The sequence below is a fragment of the Rhinatrema bivittatum genome, chromosome 14 (assembly GCF_901001135.1).
Source record: "Rhinatrema bivittatum chromosome 14, aRhiBiv1.1, whole genome shotgun sequence".
NCBI classification, from domain to species: Eukaryota; Metazoa; Chordata; class Amphibia; order Gymnophiona; family Rhinatrematidae; genus Rhinatrema; species Rhinatrema bivittatum.
Window position 1 is genome coordinate 1,169,962 of NC_042628.1, and position 12,483 is coordinate 1,182,444.

General features: G+C 44.5%; 1 protein-coding gene across 3 annotated transcripts in view; it reads left to right on the forward strand.

Annotated features, from left to right (window-relative positions):
- The window catches only part of LOC115076334 (interphotoreceptor matrix proteoglycan 2-like), a 52,595-nt gene that overhangs the window by 27,247 nt on the left and 12,865 nt on the right, over positions 1-12,483 (forward strand). For all 3 annotated transcript variants that reach the window (XM_029577641.1, XM_029577643.1, XM_029577642.1), the window contains exons 6-7: positions 2,031-2,193; positions 2,337-2,528. In XM_029577641.1, coding sequence (XP_029433501.1) covers positions 2,031-2,193; positions 2,337-2,528 — 355 coding nt within the window. The remainder of the gene's footprint in view (positions 1-2,030; positions 2,194-2,336; positions 2,529-12,483) is intronic.

Consider the following 12,483-nt stretch of genomic DNA (forward strand, 5'->3'; position numbering starts at 1 on the left):
GTAACCTGCACGGAGCGGCAGTTACTGCCCTTAACAGAAACACGGGGGTAACCTGCACGGAGCGGCAGTTACTGCCCTTAACAGAAACACGGGGGTAACCTGCACGGAGCGGCAGTTACTGCCCTTAACAGAAACACGGGGGTAACCTGCACGGAGCGGCAGTTACTGCCCTTAACAGAAACACGGGGGTAACCTGCACGGAGCGGCAGTTACTGCCCTTAACAGAAACACGGGGGTAACCTGCACGGAGCGGCAGTTACTGCCCTTAACAGAAACTTGGGGGGTAACCTGCACGGAGCGGCAGTTACTGCCCTTAACAGAAACATGGGGGTAACCTGCACGGAGCGGCAGTTACTGCCCTTAACAGAAACATGGGGGTAACCTGCACGGAGCGGCAGTTACTGCCCTTAACAGAAACATGGGGGTAACCTGCACGGAGCGGCAGTTACTGCCCTTAACAGAGACATGGGGGTAACCTGCACGGAGCGGCAGTTACTGCCCTTAACAGAAACATGGGGGTAACCTGCACGGAGCGGCAGTTACTGTCCTTAACAGAGACATGGGGTAACCTGCACGGAGCGGCAGTTACTGCCCTTAACAGAAACATGGGGGTAACCTGCACGGAGCGGCAGTTACTGCCCTTAACAGAGACATGGGGGTAACCTGCACGGAGCGGCAGTTACTGCCCTTAACAGAAACATAGGGGTAACCTGCACAGAGCGGCAGTTACTATCCTTAACAGAGACATGGGGTAACCTGCACAGAGCGGCAGTTACTGCCCTTAACAGAAACATGGGGGTAACCTGCACAGAGCGGCAGTTACTGCCCTTAACAGAGACATGGGGGTAACCTGCACGGAGCGGCAGTTACTGCCCTTAACAGAGACATGGGGGTAACCTGCACGGAGCGGCAGTTACTGCCCTTAACAGAAACATGGGGGTAACCTGCACGGAGCGGCAGTTACTGCCCTTAACAGAAACATGGGGGTAACCTGCACGGAGCGGCAGTTACTGCCCTTAGTAGAAACATGGGGTAACCTGCATGGAACGGCAGTTACTACCCTTAACAGAAACATGGGGGTAACCTGCATGGAACGGCAGTTACTGCCCTTAACAGAAACATGGGGTAACCTGCATGGAACGGCAGTTACTGCCCTTAACAGAAACATGGGGTAACCTGCATGGAACGGCAGTTGCTATCATAAGCAAATTGCTGGGTAGACTGGGATGGATCATTATGTTACTATCAGAAAAGGTTCTATGCATGAGCATAATTAATACCTTTTATGCACTTGGAAGCTTGGATCCGATCTCCCCTCCAGGATAAACATATTCAGCTCCTTTAATCTCATCTCATAACTCTTGATGCAACCCCACACCATTTTCGTCATCTGTCTCTGTCCCTTCAGAGATTCGGTCTCCAGAACTGAACACAGCACTCCAGGTGAGGCCTCACCAAGGACCTGTAGAGGGGCAGTGCCACCTCCTTTTCCTTGCTGGCTATGCGCATGTTTAGAAAAAATAAATATAGAGGGCTTTTTTCAAAAGCTATTTACCCATTTGAAAAGGCTTTGTGAAAATAATGCCCCTGAATGTAGGTAAAAGAACATGCAAAGAGCATCATGTTTACCTGCGGAAAAGAAGGTGGCTTCAGAGGTAGGAGAGGCAACGCCATGTAACTTTGTATTTTCAGAAGCACAGGATAAAGCAGCTGTGCGTCTCTGTGGGAGCTTTTCTCTGGGGCAAAATTCTCAAAGGGAAAGCATTCAGATCGAGCTTCCCTCTGAGAACTGCCGCAAAGTCTATGGGGAAAGCTATGTGCGGACATTGCACAAGGCAACTCCTCTTCCTTTAGTGCTGCGCTCTGCTTTTCCTAGTACAAGAGCTTTTTGTGTAACCCAATGTTCTTGTCCATCCACTCAAGACCTGAGCATGAACTCCCCGCTGTTACACGGAGGCCGGCCCTACAGTCCCACTGTCCAAGTTCTCCATCTCCTGGAGCCACTGACATTCCCATCTTTTGTTTTCTAGATGGGCAGGTGGACCTGTGCAGGGAGCTGCTGCAATGTCCCCCAGGGTTTGTCTGCACCTATGGTAGAAATGGCAGTGCCAGCTGCACATCGCTTTGCCACAGGGGATTCTGCAAAAACGATGGGATCTGTACACACCACAGAGAGCAGGAGCCCATGTGCCAGTGAGTAACCTTTCCCTTTCCTGGGAACACCATGGGCAGTCACTGGGTGATGCAGGCATGAGAGAGGCTGCAGTGTTACAGGAATGCATGGATGATGCTACAGATAAAATGGATCAAAGCTCTCTCTCTACCTTGGCCCTCAGATGTCCAGTTGGCAATGATTATTGGTTTATGGGCGCGAGCTGTGATTACCGAATGACCCAGCAGAAGTTGATTGGAATCTCTTGTGCTGTAGCCCTCAGCGTTCTCAGCTCTTTGGCTCTCGTCACCTACCTTCTAATGAGGCATTTTAAGGCCTTACTTACAGAAGCTAAACTCAGTCCCACAAAAAGCAGGTGAGAAACCTTTTCTTACAGTCATTGCACATCTATTTCAATCTGAAATTACTGGTCACTAAGTGCTTTCTGAATCATAATGTATTTATTTATTCATTAATAATCTGAATGGTTGTAATGGGCTGATAGTTTCACCACAGGACTTAGGAAGACATGATGCTCTCTCACTACTCTCTTCCCTGTCTTAATTAAACATCTCTTTTGGGAGCACCTATGTAATGATTAAGAATGATTAGGGAGCATCTGTGTAAGGATTAGCAATGTCTCTCTAGGTCAGTTCCTTAAGGAAGTCCTAGCACATAGAAATCATCTGATTGTAGGGCTGGGCAAGGCACAAGATGAAGCTTTCAAACTAAAATTCAGTCTTAGAATTGGTTAATCGATCTCTGGCTAGAGACAGCTCTCACTTTTCTGGAGGGTACCAAGGGAAAGAAACTGGCAATTAGAAGAAGATGATGCACAATGGAGGCTGCTGCGGCCACTCGCTCGCTCGGCCGAGTAAAGACAGGAATCTGCTGCTACCGACCTCATCAAATTCGCCAACAGCAGCAGTGGGAAAGTGCATTTGTCTGGGATTTGATGCAGGGGTGAAATATTTCTTGGCTTTATTAGATTTGGCATCAGCTTTTGACACTCAACATAAGATGTTACTGGGGCAGCTGGAAGCTTTGGATATTTCCTCTTCGCTCAGATCTATCCTTCAAGGTCACAATGAGCAATGCTTCCTCTACCTTATCCCTTCAGGATTCTTCAGTAGCAGCTGTTTTGTTCAATGTCTATTTGGCCCTTTATGTTCTCTTCGTTCCTGTTTGGATGTCTCATGTAAGCTGTTTGCAGATGACATTCAAGTTTATTTTCCCTTCATTAGAGAAAGTGTTGGTTGCTTGTCTGGGATGAACAGAAAATCTTCTTATCTAGGACGGACATGGCTCGTGCTGCATGAGCTGGGGCTTCCAGCGGTGGCGTAGCCGGTGCCCGAGCAAGGCCCTGGTAGGATCTGCCCCCGGTCCTCCTCCTGCGCCCGGGCGGGACAGCTGGAGTCAGCTGAGCGGCACCGGCATGCTCTCTTCTTCCCGCCCCCCGGCCCGGAAGCGGAAGTGGTGAGCCGCGCGTGCATGCACGGGAAGGAGAGACCATGCGAGTGCAGGCAGCGTGGACCCGAAAAATGAGCAGCGCGGCTCGGAGGAAAATGAAGAAGATGGTCAACCCCCGCCGCCGATGGGACTCCTCCTCCGCCAGGGCTGAAAGTGAAGGAGGTTGCTGTTGCCCTTAAGGTTGGACGTGGAGGAGGCTGAGGCTGAGGCTGCTGCTGCCGCTAATTCGGGGAGGAGTGAGTGAATGAGTAAGCATGTGTGTGTGAGATAGCATGTATGTGAATGATTGAGAGCCTGTGCGTGTGTGAGGGAGCATGCATGTGAATGATTGTGCGTGTGTGAGATAGCATGCATGTGAATGATTGAGAGCCTGTGCGATAGCATGCATGTGAATGATTGAGAGCCTGGGCGATAGCATGCATGTGAATGATTGAGAGCCTGTGCGTGTGGGAGATAGCATGCATGTGAATGATTGAGAGCTGGTTTAGGTGAGGGAGCATGTGAGTATGTGATTGAGAGCCTGTATGTAAATGAGAGAAAGAGAGAGCATGTTTGTAAGCATGTGAATGAGAGCCCGCGTGCAAGAGAAAAAGGCAGCATGTATGTGTGTGATTGAAAGCCTGTGTGTGTGTGTGTAAGCGTGAAAAGATAGACAGCATGTGTGTAAATGTGTAATTAAGAGCCTATATAACAGGTCGATACAGTAAAGTGTGCTCCGTCGGAGCGCACTGTCAGCCTGCTCTGGACGCGTGTTTTCCCTTACCCCTTATTCAGTAAGGGGAGGAAAACACGCGGCCCACCCGCGGCACCTAATAGCGCCCTCAACATGCAAATGCATGTTGATGGCCCTATTAGGTATGTGCGCGCGATTCAGTAAGTAAAATGTGCAGCCAAGCCGCACATTTTACTCTAAGAAATTAGCGCCGACCCAAAGGTCGGCACTAATTTCTTCCGGCACCAGGAAAGTGCACAGAAAAGCAGTAAAAACTGCTTTTCTGTGCACCCTCCGACTTAATATCATGGCGATATTAAGTCGGAGGTCCCCAAAAGTAAAAAAAAGTAAAAAAAAAAAAAAATTTGAATTCGGCCCGCGGCTGTCGGGCCGAAAACCGGACGCTCAATTTTGCCGGCGTCCGGTTTCCGAGCCCGTGGCTGTCAGCGGGCTCGAAAACCGACGCCGGCAAAATTGAGCGTCGGCTGTCAAACCCGCTGACAGCCGCCGCTCCTGACAAAAAGGAGGCACTAGGGACGCGCTAGTGTCCCTAGCGCCTCCTTTTCCCCGTTTTTCCCGCGTCACCTCATTTAAATACTGAATCGCCCGCACCGGCGAGGGGCCGGTGCGCGCGCCGGGAGAGCAGGCGTTAGTCCGCTCTCCCGCGGTCTTACAGTATCGACCTGTAAGTGAGGGAGAAAAAGCATGTGTATATGTGAGTGACTGAGAGCCAGTGTGAGAGAGAGGAGAAAGTTTCAAGCAAACCATCCCTCCTCCTGCTAATTCAAAACAATCGCAGGGCACCTGGATATCAAACCTTCTCAAGTATACAGAGCAAACATTTTTTGTATCCTTATTATTTTTCATTACTGGGTCTTTGTGTCTGCTATTTTGAAATATTTTATTGGTATCTAGACATTTTTTATATGATATTTTAATTATTGGATATTCCACTCAGCTGTTTTGAAATAACCTGTTCTTTTTGTTAATATGGTTTTACTGCTACTGATTTTATATTTCTTGATTTGTTTTATAAGGATGGGTGATGTTTTTTTCCTTTGTTGCACTGCATACAGAGACTCTGGCTTGTTGCAGTTTCCAGGTCAGTTTTTGTCTGCACGCTTCTAGTTATGCGTTTTGGTCTCTTTATTCTATGTTAGATGAGGGTCAGCACATGTGATTCGGGTGAGGTTCTCTGCTGGCGTGTAGTTTCTGTGTAGGGCTCTATAGCAGCCTGACTCTGCCGTTTTCCTAATAGGAGATGTATTGGTGTCTTAAGGCCTGGTGTAATATTTTCAGTGTTGCCTTTTCTTAGGTAAGGTGGCTACTGTTTAAGTGCTGTTTTGGTGTGGGATGTTTACCGTTTATGCAATTTCTGTTCAGACAGAATATGTATCTTTCCTTGTGTCATTCTTAACAATAAAAATAATACTGGACCTTTATTTTTTATTTCTGCCTTGAATTGTAATGAGCAGTGTGTCACACATGTGAGCGTGGTCTGTCAGGTGTGTCACGATGGGGAAAAAGGTTGAGAACCACTGCATTAAAGAGTCAACATGGACAGGAAGGAGCCAGACAGGTCACCGTAGGATTCCATCCCCACCGTGGCAGAAGTTGGACTTTGGCTGTGCCTAATGAAAAAGCCCTGTGTGTGTGTGTGGGTGAGAATGGGAGCCTGGGTGCGCGTGTCTGTGTGCATAAGAATGGGAGCCTGGGCGGGGGGGTGGGGGGGGTGAGAGAGTGAGAGCTTGTGTGTTAGGGAGTCTGTGAGAGAAAGCGTGTGTGTGTGTGTGTGAGAATGGGAGCCTGGGTGTGCGTCTCTGGGTGCATGAGAATGGGATCCTGGGCGGGGGGGGGTGAGAGAGTGAGAGCTTGTGTGTTAGGGAGTCTGTGAGAGAAAGCGTGTGTGTGTGAGAATGGGAGCCTGGGTGTGCGTCTCTGGGTGCATGAGAATGGGATCCTGGGGCGGGGGGTGAGAGAGTGAGAGCTTGTGTGTTAGGGAGTCTTTGAGAGAAAGCGTGTGTGTGTGTGTGAGTGAGAATGGGAGCCTGGGTGTGCGTCTCTGGGTGCATGAGAATGGGATCCTGGGCGGGGGGTGAGAGAGTGAGAGCTTGTGTGTTAGGGAGTCTTTGAGAGAAAGCGTGTGTGTGTGTGTGTGAGTGAGAATGGGAGCCTGGGTGTGCGTCTCTGGGTGCATGAGAATGGGATCCTGGGCGGGGGGTGAGAGAGTGAGAGCTTGTGTGTTAGGGAGTCTTGAGAGAAAGCACGCGTGTGTGTGTGTGTGTGTGTGAGAATGGGAGCCTGGGTGTGCGTCTCTGGGTGCATGAGAATGGGATCCTGGGTGGGGGGTGAGAGAGTGAGAGCTTGTGTGTTAGGGAGTCTTTGAGAGAAAGCGTGTGTGTGTGTGTGTGTGTGAGAATGGGAGCCTGGGTGTGCGTCTCTGGGTGCATGAGAATGGGATCCTGGGCGGGGGGTGAGAGAGTGAGAGCTTGTGTGTTAGGGAGTCTTTGAGAGAGCGCGCGTGTGTGTGTGTGTGTGTGTGTGTGTGAGAATGGGAGCCTGGGTGTGCGTCTCTGGGTGCATGAGAATGGGATCCTGGGCGGGGGGTGAGAGAGTGAGAGCTTGTGTGTTAGGGAGTCTTTGAGAGAAAGCGCGCGCGCGTGTGTGAGAATGGGAGCCTGGGTGTGCGTCTCTGGGTGCATGAGAATGGGATCCTGGGCGGGGGGTGAGAGAGTGAGAGCTTGTGTGTTAGGGAGTCTTTGAGAGAAAGTGTGTGTGTGTGTGTGTGTGTGTATGAGAATGGAATCCTGGGCGGGGGGGTGAGAGAGTGAGAGCTTGTATGTTAGGGAGCCTGTGAGAGAGAGCGCGTGTGTGTGTGTGTGTGTGTGTGTGTGAGAATGGGAGCCTGGGTGTGCGTCTCTGGGTGCATGAGAATGGGATCCTGGGCGGGGGGTGAGAGAGTGAGAGCTTGTGTGTTAGGGAGTCTTTGAGAGAAAGTGTGTGTGTGTGTGTGTGTGTATGAGAATGGGATCCTGGGCGGGGGGTGAGAGAGTGAGAGCTTGTATGTTAGGGAGCCTGTGAGAGAGAGCGTGTGTGTGTGTGTGAGAATGGGAGCCTGGGTGTGCGTCTCTGGGTGCATGAGAATGGGATCCTGGGCGGGGGGTGAGAGAGTGAGAGCTTGTGTGTTAGGGAGTCTTTGAGAGAAAGCGCGCGCGCGTGTGTGTGTGTTTGAGGGAGGAAAGGAAGAAGACAGTAGAAGAAGAGAGACACTGAAAAGGATTAGGAAATGAGTGACAAGGTAAAAATGGGAAAAAGAGACCAGGACCAACTGATTAGAAAAGTACAAACATCAGACAACAAAAGTAAAAAAAATTATTTTGGGATTTTAGCAATTGGACTATGCCATCTGTGGGAATGTGCATTTCTTATATTTTTTATTCCCTGTACGTGGTTCTGTTTCTAATTTGTAGTCTCTTATTTCTATATTAGGTAAGGGTTGGTTATCTGTTTTGCCTGTGTGTGTGTGACTGAAGTGCAGTATTTCTGCCAGCGTGTAGTTTCTCTGTAGTGGTCCAGCTTGTTCTGTAACTCTGATAGGTGATGTATTAATGTTCTAGGGCCTGGTTTAGTATTTGCATTGCTACTTTTTCATAAGGTTGCTGTTATTTGAATCCTGAGAGTCGGTGCTGTGGGGTTCTAGATGTCTCTTTGCAGGAGTTTGTATTACTTCACAAAATAGCAGTGGAGGGATTATTTTGCTGAGGTGACACCAGAATTTGAATATTCTTTTTTACATGTTAACATAAGAACGTGCCATATTGTGTCAGACCAAGGGTCCATCAAGCCCAGCATCCTGTCTCCAACAGTGGCCAATCCAGGCCATAAGAACCTGAAAAGTTCCCAAAAACTATCCCATGTTACTGATGCCAGTAATAGCAGTGGCTATTTTCTAAGTCAGCTTAAGTAATAGCAGGTAATGAACTTCTTCTCCAAGAACTTATCCAATTCTTTTTTAAGCCCAGCTACACTAACTGCACTAACCACATCCTCTGGCAACAAATTCCAGAGTTTAATTGTGCGTTGAGTGAAAAAGAACTTTCTCCGATTAGTCTTAAATGTGCCCCATGCTAACTTCATGGAATGTCCCCTAGTCTTTCTACTATCCGAAAGAGTAAATAACCGATTCACATCTACCCGTTTTAGACCTCTCGTGATTTTAAACACCTCTATCATATCCCCCCTCAGTCGTCTCTTCTCCAAGCTGAAAAGTCCTAACCTCTTTAGTCTTTCCTCACAGGGGAGCTGTTCCATGTGAATTGTCCTAGCTCTGCTCTTCACCTGTTCTGATGTTAAATGCTGTTTTATTGTAGTTATGATTTCTGGCTTTCTGCAAAGAGGATTCATGAAACAATACATTAATTTTTGTTTTATTACATGATTGATTGGATCTGTTTGTTTTCTTTGCTTTTTACATGATATACTTGTGCATTTATAAACTGCAAAAAATATAAAATTAATTAATACAGATTAATAAGGAATTTTTAATGCTGGTAAGTGCTGGAAATAATTGAGGTAAAATATTTTAAAGTTTCTTGCAAGATGCATAATGGCTGTTGCAAACTTCTTAGAAAGGTCAAATCAATAAGATATCATATGGGTAACCCACAGGCATAACTTCAATAGATAACAATACTACACATATACCCGTGTTTATTTTTAACACATTTTTATTAAATTTTAATTTTAACATAACTTCATAATTTAAATTACAATATATTAAAATTCACACCAGTGCTCTCACTCATACTACATTCACACACATTCCATCACCTAACACTAATACAACAGAATTTATCTACTGCTAACAATATTAAAATACACACACATACTAAAACTTAGATAGCACAGTATTTTCTATTATCAACAAATATCCCAACCTGTTGCCCTTTAAGTTGTTTCACTATTAATTCTGATTCTTTTTATTCACTATATATTCTTCACCAATTGTAAACTACCATAGTTCCCTTCATGTTCCTCGCAAATTATAAACTCCCGACGAAAAGCTTCCGTTTCACCGAGGTGGTTTCCTCAGGGGACTATTTTCAATTCATTCATTTCATTGAATCAGCCGGGAACCTCTCTGTTTGGTATGTGAATATTTGTTCCGTGCTATCAATGATGAGACACTCCTAAATACAAACATATATCTTATATCATCAGATAATAAAATTTAATCAATATCATAAAATACACTTAACTATATATTTACACCTCACAATTTTGGGGAGAGATAAAGATATGGAAACGTTTTATTGACGATATTTTCTGTATTTTTATTGGTAGTAGAGAGAGGTTGGAAGAATTTAAGATATGGATTAATTCGTTGGATGAGAACTTGGCTTTTGAATTTACTGTTAGCCAGCAGAGGATATCTTTTTTGGACTTATATGTATACAAGAATTTAGGGAAATTACATACAACCATTTACAGGAAAAAGACAGACAGGAACACAACATTAGAATTCTCTAGTTTTCATCCCAAACGATTAAAGGAGAATATTCCAATAAGTCAATTCCTAAGGTTAAGGAAATTGTGTACAACAGTAGATGAGTTCAAGTTAAAATCACAGGAATTGGTCGACAGATTTTTGGAAAGGGGCTATAAGAGGAAAATCATAAAGAGAGCATACAAACGGGCTCTCTATGCTAATAGAGAGAATCTGTTAATAACTGGTAATAGAACTATGTTAAATAGAATGGTGTGCACGCTGCCCTTCTCCCATCAAGTGATGCAAATTAAAGACATTGTCTATAGGTATTGGTCTATTATTAAAGATGGTGGAGTGTTTCAGGATTTTCCTATTTTTGCCTATAAGAAAAGACGTTCCTTGAGGGATATGTTGACTTCAACTAATTTAAGTATATCAGGATCATTGAACGAACAGGGAGGCCAATACCAATGTGGTCATTGTGTAGTTTGTCCCTATTTATATATGACATCATCTTTGACAATACCATTTACAGGTCGGACATATTATTTGTCTAGAAGATTTGACTGTGAAACGGCTCAAGTAATTTATGTAGTGGTATGCCCATGTGGGCTTTGTTACATAGGTCATACTAAAAGGAAAATTAAGGTTCGAATTATTGAACATCTTAGCAATATACGAACACAAAGGGAAAATGCTCCATTGGTTCAGCATTGGCTAGAAAAAAGGCATGATATTCAAGATTTAAGATTCTGTGTATTGAATCAAGTTGTATTAAAGAGAGGAGGGGATATAACGAAGGTTTTGACTAAAAAGGAACAACGATACATATTTCAGTGGGGAACAGTGTTCCCTGGGGGTTTAAACCAGGAAATAGAATGGAGTGCGTTTCTATGAAGTGAATGTGGTATCTCTTTTTTGAAGAACGATACAGAGATGTAGAAAGGAGGAGTCATTTGAGTATTGCTGGACCATGTGTTAGATGGTTACCCAATGGAAGCATGAGGAGAGTTCTTTAAATTGATTGGGGTTGGAGAACAGGTAGTGCGCAGCCGCGGCGTTTTTGAGAAAGTGCAGTAAGTTTGGAAGACGCGATTGAAGGTGAGCTGATTCTGTCCACAATATATAGAACCTTAATCAAGAGTATATATAAGTAAGGGTGGTATAAGCTCTATTATATTTGTTTTTTCAGATGAGACTATCGTGTGACATATTGCTGGTGTCTTTGAATAGAGCTTAAAGATATAGAGACTGCAAACCTGTGCAAGTAACGGCGTTCAGCACGGAGTTCAGGCATTATAATGCTTTTTGGAATTAATGAAATATAAATAGTAGGATTGGATTTAATAACTATTGGAAGGTCGGTATGATTGTAGTAATGAATTGAATGAATTTAAGCCATATGGTGGTAGATTAATATATTGCATTTAATGATTTTGGTAGGTTATATAAAGCTAGATACAGCCAGAGAGCGTTAAACCTGAGGGATCATACAAAAACGGATAGGTAAGCAGTTTGGAATTTCATATTGGTGACTGGGTAAATATATTATTTATAGTTAAGTGTATTTTATGATATTGATTAAATTTTATTATCTGATGATATAAGATATATGTTTGTATTTAGGAGTGTCTCATCATTGATAGCACGGAACAAATATTCACATACCAAACAGAGAGGTTCCCGGCTGATTCAATGAAATGAATGAATTGAAAATAGTCCCCTGAGGAAACCACCTCGGTGAAACGGAAGCTTTTCGTCGGGAGTTTATAATTTGCGAGGAACATGAAGGGAACTATGGTAGTTTACAATTGGTGAAGAATATATAGTGAATAAAAAGAATCAGAATTAATAGTGAAACAACTTAAAGGGCAACAGGTTGGGATATTTGTTGATAATAGAAAATACTGTGCTATCTAAGTTTTAGTATGTGTGTGTATTTTAATATTGTTAGCAGTAGATAAATTCTGTTGTATTAGTGTTAGGTGATGGAATGTGTGTGAATGTAGTATGAGTGAGAGCACTGGTGTGAATTTTAATATATTGTAATTTAAATTATGAAGTTATGTTAAAATTAAAATTTAATAAAAATGTGTTAAAAATAAACACGGGTATATGTGTGGTATTGTAAACTTCTTAGAAAGCCATTACAGGCTGCAGTATATGGCATTATTTATCAATAAGAATACAATTAGTAGGTCTCACACCTGCATGCCTATAGCCCACCCATGTTAACCTTGTGCCCACCCAAAAAATCAATTCTGGCTACGCCACTGGGTTCTAGTAGACTCTCTTTTCAGGCAAACCCATATTGGTTCTTTAGTCCAATCATCTTATTAAAAACTGCAGCTACTGCAATCCTTAAAGCCTTCTTTACTTCACTCAGATTTTCATACTCTAAGTCCTCACTGGACTATTGCAATATTCTATTTTGGGGTCATCCTGATTCCAACTTATTCAGAATCCCGCTGTGCTTATCTCAGGTGCCACAATACATGATATTTCTCTGATTCTAGCTTTCATTGGCTTCCGATAAGCCTGGCAGATGAAGTTTTAAAGCCCTCCAGGGTCTGGCCCCTCCTTCGGAGTAGACACTGTCCCACCCACTGTCTTCGCTCTTCATCTCAATATCTGGTTGAGATTCCTTCACTTTCTCTAGGC